Raw genomic sequence first — 17,875 nt, 5'->3', positions numbered from 1 at the left:
CATGTTGGTTTGCTGCACCCATTAACTCATCATTTACGTTAGGTATTTCTCCTAATGCTATCCATCCCCCTGCCCCCCACTCCACGACAGGCCCCCATGTGTGATTTTGTTCCCCGCCCTGTGTCCAAGTGTTCTCATTGTTCAATTCCCACCTATGAGTGAGAACATGTGGTGTTTGGTTTTCTGTCCTTGTGATAGATAGTTTGCTGAGAATGATGGTTTCCAGCTTCATCCATGTCCCGGCAAAGGACGTGAACTCATCCTTTCTTATGGCTGCGTAGTATTCCATGGTGTATATGTGCCACATTTTCTTAATCCAGTCTACCATTGATGGACATTTGGGTTGGTTCCAAGTTTTTGCTATTGTGAATAGTGCTGCAGTAAACATATGTGTGCATGTGTCTTTATAGTAGCATGATTTATAATCCTTTGGGTATATACCCAGTAATGGGATGGCTGCGTCAAATGGTATTTCTAGTTCTAGATCCTTGAGGAATCGCCACACTGTCTCCCACAATGGTTGAACTAGTTTACAGTCCCACCAACAGTGTAAAAGTGTTCCTATTTCTCCGCATCCTCTCCAGCATCTGTTGTTTCCTGACTTTTTAGTGATGGCCATTCTAACTGGTGTGAGATGGTATCTCATTGTGACTTTGATTTGCATTTCTCTGATGACCAATGATGATGAGCATTTTTTCATGTGTCATTTACAGGTAAGTTTTTAAGAATATTGAGATATTGCTTAGTATGCCAACTTTAAAATGTGAGTCAGAATAATCTGTATTCTATTCTTAACTCATGACTAGTTAGCTTTATGGTCCTAAAAGTGTCTTTAACTTCTAAGGGCCTTGGTTTTTAAGGTATATTCCTGCCTTTGCCTTAAATATGCATGATTCTTTTGAAAAAAAAGTTGTGGGTTTTTTTTTTTTCTGGACACAAAGTCTTGCTGTGTCACCCAGGCTTGGAGTACAGTGGCATGATCATAGCTCACTGTAGCCTTGACCTCCTGGGCTCAAGTGATCCTCCTGCCTCAGCCTCCTGAGTTGCTGGGACTACAGGCGCATGCCACCATGCCCGGGTGATTTTTTTTTTTTTTTTTTAATCTTTTGTAGAGATGAGGTCTCATGTTGCCCGGGCTGGTCTTGAACTCCTGACCTCAAATGATCCCCCCACCTCAGCCTCCCAAAATGCCAGCATTACAGGCATGAGCCACCATGCCTGTCCTTTGTCCAAGTATTTTTGATAGCTGAGAAATATGGCATCAGATGTCATTCATGTTTGTCATTAAGATGATTTTACATGTGATATACTCACATGCGGTTTAAAAGGCTTAAGGGTGGGGATCACTTTCCTCTGGTCTGGAATCTGATCAATTAGTTTCTCAGTTCGAACACTTGCAAAGAGCTTTCTAGCATCTGATCAAATGATGCATTAATGAAAATCCTACCCACAGTAAGATGAGTTTAAGTCAGAAAGGCAATATGTAATTAAAACAATAACTATAGCCATAAGCAGGCTGGATACCCATGCCAGGTAGTTAATAATATTCTGACTTCCCCAGAAGGCAAGACCAAACCAGAATTATGAGGTTGTTTTTGTTGTTGTTGTTGTTGTTGTTGTTGGGTTCAAACCTAGAGATGGGTCTGCCTGGTGAGCTCTCCTGGGAAGAGTCAGAAATTCTGTGTTCATGAGACAGCTCTTCCAGCTTGTGGATTTCAGGCAAATCTCTTTTCTGCAACTTGTTTCTTTAACTGTAAGATAAAAAAATAAAATAAAAAGGTTCGTGTAGAAACTGTACTACAATTGGCCCTTTGTGTCCACGGCTTCTGCATCTGCAGATTCAACCAACCAAGGATTGAAAATATTCAGGAAAAAAACCCAATATAACAACTAAAAAGAATACAAATAAAAAATAAATACAGGATAATAATTACTTACATAGCATTTACATTATATTAGGTATTATAAGTAATCTAGAGATGCTTTAACATGTATGGGAGGAGGTACATAGTTTATAGGCAAATACTATGCCATTTTATATCAGGGACTTGAACGTTTGTGAATTTGGGTCTTGGGGAATTGTGGAACCAGTCCCTTGCAGATAGTGACAGACAATTGTACTTGCTTCACATTGCTGTGCAGTGAGGCTTTCTAGTGTGATTATATAGTTACAGGTCTTTCAAGATGACAAAGGATGTTAAAAATTGTAAGTTGACAATGCTGATCATGTCTATTCCTGAGTACCTTGACAGCAAAACTCTGGTATGACAAGAGTTTCTAGAATTTGAGATTGTGGAACTCTCTGCCTCGTTTTGGTCTTCCTGTACCAGGGTATTGTTCACAAATAGTGATGTGAACAAAGCTAAGCCTTTTTTTATTTTTTATTTTTATTTATTATACTTTTAAGTTCTAGGGTACATGTGCACAATGTGCAGGTTTGTTACATATGTATACATGTGCCATGTTGGTGTGCTGCACCCATCAACTGGTCATTTACATTAGGTATTTCTCCTAATGCTATCCCTCCCCACTCCCCCTACCTCACAACAGTCCTTGGTGTGTGATGTTCCCCTTCCTGTGTCCAAGTGTTCTTATTGTTCAATTCCCACCTATGAGTGAGAACATGCGGTGTTTGGTTTTTTGTCCTTGCGATAGTTTGCTGAGAGTATGGTTTCCAGCTTCATCCATGTCCCGGCAAAGGACATGAACTCATCATTTTTTATGGCTGCATAGTATTCCATGGTGTATATGTGCCACATTTTCTTAATCCAGTCTATCATTGTTGGACATTTGAGTTGGTTCTAAGTCTTTGCTATTGTGAATAGTGCCACAATAAACATATGTGTGCGTGTGTCTTTATAGCAGCATAACTTATAATCCTTTGGGTATATATCCAGTAATGGGATGGCTGGGTCAAATGGTATTTCTAGTTCTAGATCCCTGAGGAATCGCCACACTGTCTTCCACAATGGTTGAACTAGTTTACAGTCCCACCAACAGTGTAAAAGTGTTCCTATTTCTCCCCATCCTCTCCAGCACCTGTTGTTTCCTGACTTTTTAATGATCGCCATTCTAACTGGTGTGAGATGGTATCTCATTGTGGTTTTGACAAGAAATGGGGAAAGGATTCCGTATTTAACAAATGGTGCTGGGAAAACTGGCTAGCCATATGTAGAAAGCTGAAACTGGATCCCTTCCTTACACCTTATACAAAAATTAATTCAAGATGGATTAAAGACTTAAATGTTAGACCTAAAACCATAAAAACCCTAGAAGAAAACCTAGGCAATACCATTCAGGAATAGGCATGGGCAAGGACTTCATGTCTAAAATACCAAAAGCAATGGCAACAAAAGCCAAAATTAACAAATGGGATCTAATTAAACTAAAGAGCTTCTGCACAGGAAAAGAAACTATCATCAGAGTGAACAGGCAACCTACAGAATGGGAGAAAATTTTTGCAATCTACTTATCTGACAAAGGGCTAATATCCAGAATCTACAATGAACTCAAACAAATTTACAAGAAAAAACAACCCCATCAAAAAGTGGGCAAAGGATATGAACAGACAATACTCAAAAGAAGACATTTATGTAGCCAGACACATGAAAAAATCTCATCATCACTGGCCATCAGAGAAGAACAAAGTTAAGTCTAAACCAGCCAGGCCTGAGGACTGAGTCAGACAAGAGGACCCCCTGCCTCCCACCTGTGGCCTTGGCCTTTGCCTCAGGGTGGCTTCTTTAATAGGCAGATGATGGCATGTCTCTCTTCAGTCACCTGGATCCCAGCACTGAGGTGGCTGATTTCCATCCTATCTTGTGTGCTCTGTTGCTTTCTATTCAGATGACCGGTGCTTTGAGTGCATTCTCTTCTTTCCATTGCTCCCTTCTAAGGCTTCTTTCCCTTCTTACCCTGTTTAGGCCTCAGGTTGTCATTTGTTATTCCCAAGATCTTATCTCTTAACTTCTTTTCCTTGGTTAGATAAGCTAGAGGCTTTGTACAGAGGCTGAAGGTTTTCAAGAATCCCCTCACTACGGGTTTGGGGAAAACTGGGATGTTGTAAAGGGCTGAGTGTTCTGTTGTACTTTCATTACCAGTGACCCATTGTGGAAGATTTCTTTAGAAAGTAATTTTTATCCCTTAAGTGATTTTCCAAATTCTATTTTTCTTTTCTCTCTCTCTCTTTTTTTTTTTTTTTGTTTTTTAAGAGAGAGTCTTGCTCTGTCGCCCAGGCTGGAGTTCAGTGGTGCTATCTCGGCTTACTGCAACGTCCGCCTCCCCGGTTCAAGCAATTCTCCTGCCTCGTGATCTCCTGAGTAGCTGGGACCATAGGTGCCCACCACCACGCCCAGCTAATTTTTGTTTTTTTTTTAGTAGAGATGGGGTTTCACCACATTGTTCAGGCTGGTCTGGAACTCCTGACCTCAGGTGATCCACCCAACTTGGCCTTCCAAAGTACTGGGATTACAGGCCACCATGCCTAGCCTCCAAATTCTATTTTTCTCAGAATATAGTAGAGTTGCATCTTAAGGATTTAGTTTTAAAATCAGCATATAAGGTAAACATTTCTTTTGTTCAAAATTATTCTTATGAGTCCAGCACTGCTAGTTTTTTTTTTCCATTCTGGGTCAGTAGTTTTCTTTAGTTGAGCACTAGATGAAAGTGCTGGCTTTCATTTAAAGGTTTGTGAATGAATCCTGTATGAGTTCAACCACTAGAGTTCCATTCACTGGGAAGAGATGCTCACTCTGGGAGGGCATGTGGGAGATGAGACAGATCGAGAGGAGAGCTGATGTATGCCTCCTGTCTCAGGCCTTCTTGTGGAGTAAGTGGAGCCCTGGGTACTACTGAAATTATTCTCTCTCCCTCCATCACCCTGGGCAGTTGAGTTTGCATAAGTTAAATGTCCGTATGATGTAATTGTACCAGCTTCTGTAAAGAAACATAAACAGGATGAACATTTATTTTCTGATTATTTTCTGGCCTTTCTCATTTTTATGTGGAAGATGAGAATGAGTGTGATTTGGTTAGCAGCAGTGAGTTGAGGTTGTTTTAGAAAAGTGGCCCCTTGCAGCCCCAGTCTTAGCTATTTGAGTTTGCCAGGTGGTGTGAGGTTCACGAGGCAGCCCAGTGAATATTGCTAAGGCTAAGGCTCTGTTCTGGTAGTTGCAAACCCATCGCCAGTGCCAAGTCAGGCAGAGAAGGAACATTGCTGCTGCCACACAGTGCTTGCCCCTGGCATCCAGGTGTGACATACACGTGGTTATTTCAAAATGTTTATTGTGTGCCCCTAGCATCCTAGCAGTTTGGCAGAAGAACATACACATTTATTGAATTTCCTCTGGCCTAGCTGCTTAGTAGATTCCAAATGAATAATACAAGAAATGTTGTGGTAAATGTAATGCATGAAATGTGGATGTTAGAGTGGTCTTAGATATTATTTAGCCTATCCTCTGAATTGTACAGATAAGAGACAGATCCAGAAAGGTGAGGTGATCTGCTGTAGACCATGAGTTAGCAGCCAAGATGGAATGGAAGCCTTAATTGTCTGATGCCTATTTTGTTGCTTTTTCTACTTGATAGAACTTATGGATCAAATAGTATCCATAAGTTCAATTGGATTTACTCAGCCTGGCCTGCATAAGTGAAGAAATTCTAAAGGGAACTGATACATACAAACACATGTAAACCTCATTCTCTGCTGGTTTACATTCTGTTTGAAGTGGAAGTTGATATTTGCTGTCATCATTTTGTTTTGTGTTAATTAACAAATCTGATTATGTGGCGGCCATAGGAGCGTGCCCTTTAGCTCTATCTTTAAGAGAACCTGCTTCAAAGGTGTGGTGCAGTTAGCTGACAGCATCAAGCTGCTGCACCTTTGGGATCCACCATGTGCTCTGGGGCTCCCCATCAGCCTGGCTAAGATTTTCCCAGAGCTGCGTATGATCTTCCTTCCTTCCCTCCTGTTGCTGGTGTCAGACCTGCAGCACAGTCTGAGGCCCTCCTGCTTTCTTCTGCTCCTTCTCTACTCCACCCTTCCCACACATGTCCCTGTAATCAGTCTCTTGTGCTTTATGTCTTAGCATCTGCATCCCAGAAGACCTGAACTGACATAGTATACAGGTGGATTTGAAGTTATTTTTAGTGTAGTGTGCAATAACGGTTGCAGAAAATCTTTAAAAACAAATCTTTATGTTGAGTAGGGCTGAAAATTGCTACAAATGTTTGATTAGTCATTTTTTTAACATTTTCTTCTCTTAACCTCAAGCCAGCATGAGAAGAAATAAAGTCAGAGCAATGGGAAGTACACTGCTGTCAAGAGGCAGGAGTCCCGGAACCAATTCTGTTTCTGACCTTCAAGAATTCCCTTAGCCGACAAAGAGCTTGGAGCCTCGCTCACTTCCTAGAAAATGAACTGAGTGATCTCTGGATGTTTTCTTCAGCTCTGAATGTGAAACAGATTGCAAGAAAAGAGGTTGAGTGGCCAATTGGTCCCAATAGTGTGAACATTAAGTCTAAATTTAAATTGAACCAATACAAGTTAGTACAAAGAAAAGGAATTCAGAAGTTGTGCGGTAATTGTCTCCATGTTGTTGTCCAATTTATTTGTCAGTTCACTGACACCAAATACCTTGGTGCAGATAGTGCAGTTTAACTAGCGTCTATGTCAGAGTGCTTCTGAGATTTTTAATCTCCATGGTAAAACAAGATTATATGTAAGTGCCTGGAAATGGAAGTTTCATTCCCCACAATATGGAATAAGAAGATAGAGATATTTTAGTATAATTGCACCTTAAGTTATGGAACTCAAAATGCTTAGTATTTCTTCCCACTCTGTACTCACAACAGCTGTGGTTTAGAGTTGAGACCACCCTGCTTTTATGAGTGATGGTAGCATTCAGTAGTTGATAACGCCAATCTGCTGCAGCTGTCTTTAATAGTAAACCCCTTCCTGCTCTAAGTCCATATAATCACACAGTTTTAAAGAATATGGCCTCTTTTAACACTTTTTCCTCTTTCAGTGCTAATTCTTAGCTTTGAAGTTTTTAAGCTTGCTAATGATGCTATGACATAGAGTCCTTAATTTATTTTACAGAATTTAACTTTTTGGAGCTGTGTTTTATATTCAGTTGCTGAATTTGATTTACCATGGTCTTTTAGGCTTGTTAGCTGTTTATATTCACTTGTGTTTCACTTGTGTCTTTCATAAGCACTTGTGTCTTATATTCACTTGTGTCTTTCATAAACATGTAGTAGCTGAAGCCGTTGTCGTTAGAGAAGATAAGACTGCTTGTGTTAGAATTCTGAAACCCTAGCAGTTCATTTCAGTTTTGATTCAGCATTTATTTAATGTTTCTTATGGGTTGGGGATTGTGACGAGTGTTCTTGTTTTAAATAGATGTTGGGCGGAGAGCACAGAGCATATGCCACTGAACTGACACAGTGATATGTTTCAGCATCTTTCATGTTGAAATGTCATGTTACTTTGTAACATGAAACTTGTAAGTTATAATGGAATCACAGTATGCCTTGTTCTCAGGAATTATATATAAAATATTTAACAACAGGTATGGCATAGTCACTGCCCAAGCAGAACAAATGTTAAACAACCAGAACCAGTTCGTGTCAATGGAATCTCAGCCCTGCCTGATCTGAACATAAGTTAAATGGATTCAAAGTCTTATATGTGATAGAAGCTTTGATTCTGGTTTTACCAGAAGTTGTAGAAAAGAACGAGCTTTTGTACATATTTTATATATTTTCTCACTGGGAAATCATTTCATTACATTACAAAGATGTGAGCCACTCTCATTGCTTTTGTACCTTACGCCTTTGCAATTCAATCCTACCACCAGATGATAGATAACACAAGCAGACCCAACCCCAATCTACAATATATACAGACATTTATTGAACAAAACTTTATTAGAAATCCAGTACAAAATGATTCATATGACCCGTTTTGTAAAACTCAATGAAGTTGCAGTTTTCTGTTCTTTTAAGTATTTTCTTTGGAAGAAAGTTTCACCTGAGACAGATGAGGCTTTTTGTATTTGATCTCAAACAACCAACAATCCTCTTGTAGTAGTCTGTTCTTACACTGCTAATAAAGACATACCCGAGACTGGGTAATTTATGAAGAAAAAGAGGTTTAATGGACTCACAGTTCCATGTAGCTGGGGAGACCTCACAATCATGGCAGAAGGCAAAGGAAGAGCAAAGTCACATCTCACATAGTGGCAGGCAAAGAGAGCTTGTGCAGAGGAATTCCCCTTTATAAAACCATCATATCTCACGAGACTTATTCACTATCATGAGGACAGCACAGAAAAAACCCGCCCCCATTATTCAGTTACTTCCCACTGGGTCCCTCCCATGACACATGGAAATTAGGGGAGCTACAATTCAAGATGAGATTTAGGTGGGAACACAGCCAAACCATATCACCTCTTAAACCTGTGGTTTTCCACAGAAGGCGATTTTGCCTCCTAGGCAACATTTGGCAATGTCTGGAGACATTTTGCTTGTCACAACTCAAGAGTAGGGGGTAGTGCTGCTGGGCTGTATGGATTAGAGACCCCGAGTACTGCTAAACGTTCTACAGTATGTAAGACCTGTCTCCATAACAAAGAATTATCTGGTCCAAATTGTTGATAGTGCCAAGGATGAGAATCTTTCCCTCTTAAACACATGGCTGGATACAGAGCTTTTTAGGGATAAATTCTGAGGTACCACTCCTACAGTAAAAGCTAGAGGCCTCATTGGATTTCTTTAACCTGTTCATGCAGCATATGTAGGAGTGTCTTTATAACATGGCAGCTAATTCTGATATCTTTGTGATAGCTCTCATTTTACTAATAAGAACTCATATCTAACATTTATCATGCTGGTTAATGGACCATTTTCACCAATAAAATCCCATTTCCAGCAGTCATTTTGCTAATTAGCAAAACATCACTGTTGATTAGGACATGGATGACTGAAGCCCTTCTAGTAGCCTCCTACTTTTCGAGCTTCTAATAAGAATACTTGCTGATTGCTCCTGGATTGTGCATTCCTGAGTAGCATGCTGGTAGCACCTATTTCAGAGCTTACATAATAATGTACATACATAATAATGTACACATAAAATCACACTGTATATCATGTGGTAGTTTGAACTAAATCATAGACATTAGGACAGATTTCCTTCCCAGAAGCTGTACCTACTTACTTCGTACCAACTCTTGCCCTCAGTGCAGTTCATTTGATTCAGCTACTGTGTACTGAGCGTTTCCTTGTGGAAAGTACAGATCTAGCTTGAGCCAAAGATACAGACAGAGAGGAGAAAAGCCCTTCTCTTGTCTCAGAGAGTTTACAGTTAAGGAGAGGAATAGTGGGGAAGTAAGCATGTATCATACAAGTTAAAATCAAAAACAAGTGCCATAGGAAACATATTGAAAGGTTTTATTAGCTGCAAAAGTAGGAGAAGCAGCTAGGGTATGACTTGGCAAAGACTCTGGAAGTAATATCCAAGAGTGGTTTTGGAACATGGGCGCAGGGCTGGGTCAGTGCATGGTGATGTGGTGATTCCGAAGAGTCGATGTGAGCACCCAAGTCTTCTGTCTCCTCACTGAGTTTCTTACTGTGTCATAGTGCTAATAACTTCCAAATTATGAAATAAAACTAGAAAACTGGAGGAGTAAATGTATAGTTTACAATTGTTCCCTCTCTCTCAAGCTGTAGAAGAAAGTTTATAAAATCGGTTCTAATTTCATCCAGCACTGCATTTTGCTTCTTTTGTTAAGCACTATGATATACATAAAAGTTATGAGAGAACTTCTGGGATAATTTAAAGCAAAACACCACCAGATCACTTTCTATTCAAAATTTGTGTACTCCAGCAACCTCCTCTCTTTATTCAATGTTGGCTTTACTTTTTAATTTCAAAAATCATTCATTTTTGGCTCTGCGTTCTTATTTAAGAGAATAGCAGATATACTTTTGCATTAGTCCATTTTCACACTGCTATAAAGAAATACCCGAGACTGGGTAGTTTATAAAGGAAAGAGGTTTAATTGACTCACAATTTCACATGGCTGAGGAGGCCTCAGGAATCTTACAATCATAGCAGAAGGCAAAAGGGAAGCAGGCACCTTTTTTACAAGGCGGCAGGAGAGAGAAAGAGCCTGTGAAAGAGAAACCTTCAGACACTTACAAAACCATCAGATCTCATGAGAGCTCGCTCTTGATCACTGGAACTGCTCGTGGGAAACCGACCCCATGATCCAACCATTTCCCACCAGGTCCGTCCCTCAACACGTGGAGATTATGGAGATTACAGTTTGAGATGAAATTTGGGTAGGGACACAGAGCCAAACCATATCATTCCACCCTGGCCCCTGCCAAATATAAGATTCTTTTTACATTTCAAAATTAATCAGACCTTCCTCACAGTCCCCCAGAGTCTTAAACTCATTCCAGCATTAACCCAAAAGTCCAAGTCCAAAGTCTCATTTGAGACAAGGAAAGTCCCTTCTATGTAGGAGCCTGTAAAATCGAAAGTAAGTAAGTTACTTCCAAGATAAAGTGGGGGTACCAGCATTGGGTAAGTGCTCTCATTCCAAATAGGAGAAATTGGCCAAAATAAGGAGGCTACAGGCCCCACACAAGTCCGAAATCCAGCAGGGCAGTCATGAAGTCTTAAAGCTCTAAAATCTCCTTTGACTCCATGTCTCATGTCTAGTTCACCCTTACGCAAGAGGTGGGCTCCCATGGCCTTAGATAGTTTTGCCCCTGTGTTTTTGTGGGGTACTGCCCCCATGCTGCTCTCATGGGCTGGCATTGAGTCCCTGTGGTGTTTCCAGGCACACTGTGCAAACTGTCAGTGGATCTACCATTCTGGGATCTAGAGGACAGTGGCCCTCTTCTCACAGGTCCACTAGGCAGTGCCCCAGTAGGGACTCTGTGTCGGGGCTCCAACCCTGCATTTCCCTTCTGCACTGCCCTAGCAGAGGTTCTCTATGAGGGCTTTGCCCCTGCAGCAGACTTCTGCCTGGATATCCAGGCTTTTCCTTACGTCCTCTGAAATCTAGGTGGAGGTTCCCAAACCTCAATTCTTGACTTCTGTGCGCCTGCAGGCCCAACATCACATGAAAGCTGCTAAGGCTTGGGGCTTTCACCCTCTGAAGCAGTGGCCTGAGCTATACCTTGGCCCCTTTTAGCCACGGCTAGAGCTGGAGCTGCTGGGACTCAGGGCACCAAGTCCTAAGGCTGCACACAGCAGCAGTGCCCTGGGTCTGGTCCAGGCAACCATTTTTCCCTCCTAGGCCTCTGGGCCTATGATGGGAGGGGCTTCTGTGAAGGCCACTGACATGCCCTGGAGACATTTTCCCCTTTGTCTTGGTGATTAACATTCAGCTCATTGTTACTCTTACAAATCTTTGCAGCCGGCTTGAATTTCTCCCCAGAAAAACAGGTTTTTCTTTTCTACTGCATGGTCAGGCTGCCAATTTTCCAAACTTTTATGCCCTGCTTCCCTTTTAAAAATAAGTTCCAATTTCACATCATCTCTCTCAAGTTCAAAGTTTCACAGTTCTCTAGGGTAGGGGCAAAATGCCACCAGTGTCTTTGCTAAGGCATAGCAAGTGTCACCTTTGCTCCAGTTTCCAGTAAGTTCCTCATATCTATCTTGAGACCACCTCAGCCTGGACTTCATTGTCCATATCACTATCAGCATTTTGGTCAAAACCGTTCAACAAGTCTCTCAGAAGTTCCAAACTTTCCCATATCTCCCTTTCGTCTTCTGAGATCTCCAAATTGTCCCAACCTCTGTCCATTACCCAGTTCCAAACTTGCTTCCACATTTTCTGTATCTTTATAGCAGTGCCCCACTACCTTGGTACCAGTTAACTGTATTATTTCATTTTCACACTGCTATAAAGATACTACCCAAGAGTAGGTAATTTATAAAGGAAAGAGATTTAATTAACTCACAGTTGCGCTTCCTGGGAAGGCCTCAGGAAACTTACAATCATGGTGGAAGGCAAAGGGGAAGCAGGAACCTTCGTCACACGGCAGCCAGAGAGTGAAAGAGCATGTGAAGGAGGAACCGTCAAATGCTTATAAAACCATCAGATCTTGTGAGCACCCACTCACTATCACAAGAATAGCAGGGGGAACCTCCCCCATGATCCATTCACCTCCCATCTGGTCCATCCCTCAACATGTGGGGATTATGGGGATTACAGTTCAAGATAAGATTTGGGTGTGGACACAGAGCCAAACCATATCATACCCCAAGGTGGCAAAGGACATAATCAGTTGGCTGTTTTCAGTATGTTATTAGTGTGAAAAAGCTTAAAATGTCTATCAGGGCTCTTGAAACTCTGAGAAGGGGAAGACAAAACAAACACCAAAACCAGCTGCCTTGATCTAATACTGGGTGCTTGGGTTTGAGTTCCAGACTTCAGATTAGGAAGTCTATTGGAAGAACGGGCTTTTATCTTTCATCTCTCTGGTTTATGTTCACCTTGTATTAGGTGTTATAGCATTTGTGGACATCAGTGCAGTTTAACATTTCCAGCTGGGATCTGCTTATAGCTGATGCTTATGCCTCCAAATAGTAATTGAAAAGTATGATAATAGGTTGGACATCATTTAAGTTCACCTAGATGAGTTACCCTACTGAAGGTCACCCTCTGGTGTGGTTTGGAAAACAGTGCTGGAAGTATAATTCTTTGTTTATTAATGCCACTTGGTAAAGACTCAGTGAACCCTATGTAATTTCTCCTAACTAAAGTCTAGAATTCAATTAATTGAATACATGGCTACTTTAATTATTCTGTTATGGCTAATTGATATTCACAGTGATCATGTTTTACAGTTTCTAAATGCAATATTACCTTACAAGTTTATAGTTCAGCCTCCTTTGATATTTCAGTTCTTTTTCTGTTTTATGTCAGCATATAATTTTATTAGGTTCGTATATATTGCACCTCATATGTAGTTTTGACAAGAAATAAAGCTCTTTTTCCTACTCTTATTTGCTCATCTTCCTATGTGAGTTGTAAAATAGATTTTAGCCTACCATAGATTATCCGTATTATAGTGAAAGATTAATCTTTCTCAGTTCTTTATATGTATGCTTCAGATTGTTAAAAGGTTTAGAATGAAAGGATATATAGTTAGTTACAGGGATGTCCTGTTTATGTTGTTAAGAGAGTTGTTGCCTTTTCTAAATCCCAGTAATCTCTGGCTTCATAGTGTTATCTCATGGAAAGTTGAGTAGGTACCTGCTTTGTTTTTTACCCTGAGCTATTAAAAATTGAATACTGACATTTCAAGGAACTTTGTCATTTAAAATATACAAGCTTTCCCATAGCACAGAACCTTGCCTTAACATGCCTTGTGCTTGATATACAAACTAACAATACATTATCTGTGCTAAGTGATTGTGATGTCACCAAGTTCCCAATGCCATGCAGTTGGTGCCACACCTGAGTCCCCAGGAGCAACCAGGGCTAAAAGGGCGTAGTAATGCCGACAAGTTTGTGCTATGAAGATTTAGCCTGGACTATTCATGGGAAGGTAAAGTTTCTATCAGCACAGTATGTTATATTCATAATCCCAGTTTTCTCTTGTATAAACTTTATTATACCCTTTGTTGTAAAGCCCCTTCAAGTCCATTCTGAAAAGAGACAAGTCTTTAAGGAAGTAAACATACGAACTTCACTTTTAATCTAGCTATCAACACCAAGTTAAGACATCAAAATGTTTGTGTTGGGTTCCTTAAACTTGATTTCCATATTTTCTTTGTTTCTCTTGCATTATAGGATATTCTAGTTTTCCATAATGATCCACTTAAGTACATTGTGTCACATTTTCAAGCCCAGTCACGTTATTCTAAATCTGGCAAGATCTGAAATCTATTCAATACATATTTCTTCTAGGAATAGCAAATAGTAGATGGGGAAAAATGTTTTATATTATTTTTTCCCAAGATATGTTTCTATATCAATAAATAATGTTGTAATCCTCTTTGTTTTTATTTGTTCATTTACAATGATTCTCTGTTAGAGAGCTCTACAGAGTTTTATTTTCTTGCGGTAGGTTTACTACTTTTTTAAAGTTGAATGTGACTCTCCATCCTCAGCAGCTATTAGCTTAGTCAGTGTATTCTAGGCTTATTTAAGTTTCAGGATTCATATCGTGTGACTTTTTCTCCTAGCATCATATTAACTGTTTGAAAGCAATGTGCTATTAAAGTGTTGTGGCCATGTTTCTTACTTTGTTATTCTTCCCAGTGGATCTCAAACTATTGATTCTGTTTGCAGTCCAGGGAAAGATGTGTGCTGCTGGCCTATAACTTGGTGGTGTTGGGTCTTAGGAAATATTCCCCTCTTTGGTCTTTAGTGTACACATCTGAGCTTTGGACATGTTATTTTAAACTTTTTCAAGGGTCATATCTTAGAAAAGTGAGTGAGCATATATCTGTACATCCTTTAGGTTGTAATCAGCTCTTCAAAATTAAATTTGTTGATTGATGTGGTATCCTCAGCAGCCTCAAGTGTTGAATTCTCTTAGTGTTTTCTAAATAATGATAATGGAATATCCATTATGATTTATTTGCACTTAAAAAAATCTCACTGTATGAACAAAAGGAACATTACCTAGTATGAGTGTTTTAATAGCCAGGGTAGATAATGCCATACATTGAATGGGGGAGAAAACCAGGTGCTGATACATTCAGGATTTAGTAGGTAATACAGTTTCCATGCTATCTATAACTGTTCAAGTTGTTAAATTTTTTGAATTGTTAATATAATTATTTAATAGTTCACTCTTTTAGATGCCCTCAATGCTACATTTCCATCTCATAGTCAAGTGTAAACATATGTAATATTGATGTTTAAAAGATTTTTTTCTGATTACAGAAGTAATAACTGTTCATTATAGGAAATAAGAAACAGTCCAAATAATATATCCTACTATATATATCATAACTACTATAACATCTTACCATACTTTACACTTTTTTCCATGTCAGTATAAACAAGTACTCAACCTTCTCTGTCCCTCCCTTCTGCTCCTCCCTCCCCCATTTCTCATGCAAAATTAGGAACTTAGGGCACACGCTATTTTATGACGTGTTTTTTTTTTGTCACTTAATATTTTGAGTTTTAAAAAATTAATTTTATTTTAAGATGTCAGCTTTCAAGGACTCTTACTGTTTGATTATATGGCTGGATCAAAATCTTTATAATCAATATCCTATTGTCAGATTATATCTTATTTACCCAAACATCTATTGTTCACTCTTAGTTGTTGCTTTAAATAATGCTGGTTGCATTTTCTTAGATGTAAATACTCTTATATTTTAATATTTGCTAGGATTGAATGCCTGGAAATGAAATTGGCCACATAAGAAGATTAATGATAATAATGATTTATACACACATCCACACATTTATAGTTATTGTTATAAATTTTAGTATGCTTAATTTATATTAATTTTTAAAATTTATGTAGTTAAATTCATTCTTTCTGATATACAGTTCTATGAGTTTTGACAAGTGCATGTAATTATACAACCACCACCACAATCACGAAACATATTCATTTCCTCACCTTAAAAAATTTCTTCCTTTTGCCCCTTGACTATAAAGTATGTTTGTTTTTAATTCTGAACATATAAAGAAGCAAAAATAAGAAAATAGATACCGCCCATAAGTCTACCAGTCTGCTGTAACCTCTGTTGACATTTTGTAAAATATCCTTCTGGTTTTTTTGTTTTTGTTTTTGTTTTTTCTCTTCGTCTTCCTACAAAAAAAGAGGTTATACTACCTTTTGGTTTATATAGCTTTTTTCTTTTTTAAGTTGTGTACTTTGAGTACATATTTCATTTAGCCATTGGATTGGTTTGTTTTTGTTTCTCTGCAATTCTAAACAACCTTGTAATGAAGTTTAAACAACCCTATAATGAACATCTTTGCATATAGTACTTAAGAAAAGTACCATAAGTAGAGTTTTTAGATCTCAGTGCATATGTACATTTTAAAGACTTGTTAATTTTATCCATTTGATTTATAAAATGGTTATACCAATTTATATTCTGACCAGCAGTGTATAGGAGAGCCTGTTTTCTTACATCCTTGCCAATATTGAGTATTTTTAATTTACATTTTTGTTAATTGGTAGATGAATAATGACATCATATTACCTTAATTGGTATTATCTGATTTGCGGTGGGGTTAGCTTTTTTTTCATGTGTTTATTATTTGTATTTTTTGTGTGTTAATTTCTAGTTTATATTATTTGTGTATATTTCTTTTGTTGTTTTTTGGTGGGGAGAGGAGTGGGGGATGAGGCTTCTTTTTTCAGTGCTCTATATGTTAATAACATTAACTCTCCCAGTTACATGTTGGGATTTCTTTTCCTCTTTTTATTACTTGCTTCTTCTTTTGATTTTATACTGCTTTTGTTTCATGGAGTTTCTTATGAGTCTATTCTTTTTCATTTACTTTATTTATATTTTGGGTTTTTATGTTGAATTTAGAGAGGTCTTTTCTCTTTAGATTATGTAGTCATGTATATTAGGTTTGAAATTCATTTACTTTTTGTTTCATATTCCTAACAGTCTAATAAAATTTTTACTGTGTTGTACCAGGGAGCCATAGATTATATACCTGTATATGAATGTACTTTAATCTAATCTTAACATTGTATTTGTTTTTATTTAGTCATATGCTTCCAAGCAGCATGTACTTTTCATTGGAATCTTCTATTCAAACTGTAACAGCATAGTGACATTAAAATGTGTATCAAGTTAAGCATTTCCTTTTTATTTTTTCCCCAGTACCTTCTTTGGCTTGCATTTTAAATATTATCCATCAGATTTTTTGTGTGTGTGAAATTAGGAAAAAACAGTACTTAACGTTTTTAAATAACTGTTTATTTTTAACATGCTGCAGGATATTGAAGACAAAGTAAGTAGCAAAACAATAACCTATAAATGTGCAAGTAGTTCACCTAAACTAAGCAGATAGTTGAGTAGACAGGCACCTTGACATCTGAGACAGGCAATACTTGATCATTTAGCAAAAGAATTTTGGTGAAATAGCACAAGGATGGGAATGCCTAACTATATACTTGTTAATGGATAGCTGGATGCATACAATTAAAAAAAATATACACTTTACATATTAAAAGTAATATATATGCTTTGTTTATATATATTAAAAGATACACACAAAAATATATCTATATATAGTGTGTGTGTATATGTGTATATATGTGTATATATACACATATACACACACACTATATATAGATATATATTTTTGTGTGTATCTTTTAATATATACACATATATGTATATGTGTATATATAATATGTAATATATGTGTATAATATGTATATTATATATTATATAATATATTAATCATATTATATATTATAATATACATATTATAATATAATATGTATATTTATATATACACATATATATATACACACACACACACTTTCTTATAAGTTGTAGTCAGGCATATATTCAGCATTCACTGAGCAAAAAATATGTTGAAAACAAAATCTAACTCAGAGTGATATAGGAAAGTCTCATCCCTCAGAGATAAAGGTGAATTAAACATAATATTGAAGATACCAACATTAGTTTAAGAAATGCATTTTTTTATAAAAAATCTTGTAAATTGAAAGTCCAATAACTAAAACTTTAAAAATTACTCTTAAATATTGTTATTTATTATGATTATTTTGAATTATTGAAATAAACAATTATAGTAGTTTTTGTTTCCACTCTTCCATAACAATTAATTCTTTACATAAAGGGAAATAGAACAATGTATGTATTTATTTGCAGGTAATTAACTGT

At 37.9% G+C, this 17,875-nt stretch overlaps 1 protein-coding gene across 2 annotated transcripts in view; it reads left to right on the top strand.

Moving 5' to 3' along the window:
* The window catches only part of CHCHD3 (coiled-coil-helix-coiled-coil-helix domain containing 3), a 298,664-nt gene that overhangs the window by 180,353 nt on the left and 100,436 nt on the right, over positions 1 to 17,875 (top strand). The window contains exon 5 of one of the 2 annotated variants that reach the window (XM_055284057.2): positions 16,956 to 16,970. The exons of the other annotated variant lie outside the window; for it this stretch is intronic. Within the exon in view, the coding sequence (XP_055140032.1) occupies positions 16,956 to 16,970 (15 nt within the window). The remainder of the gene's footprint in view (positions 1 to 16,955; positions 16,971 to 17,875) is intronic. 2 annotated transcript variants of the gene reach the window in all.

Source organism: Symphalangus syndactylus, chromosome 6, assembly GCF_028878055.3.
Source record: "Symphalangus syndactylus isolate Jambi chromosome 6, NHGRI_mSymSyn1-v2.1_pri, whole genome shotgun sequence".
Classification (NCBI taxonomy): Eukaryota; Metazoa; Chordata; class Mammalia; order Primates; family Hylobatidae; genus Symphalangus; species Symphalangus syndactylus.
Note: the sequence above shows the minus strand (reverse complement) of the source record. Positions and strands in the feature narration are given on the sequence as shown.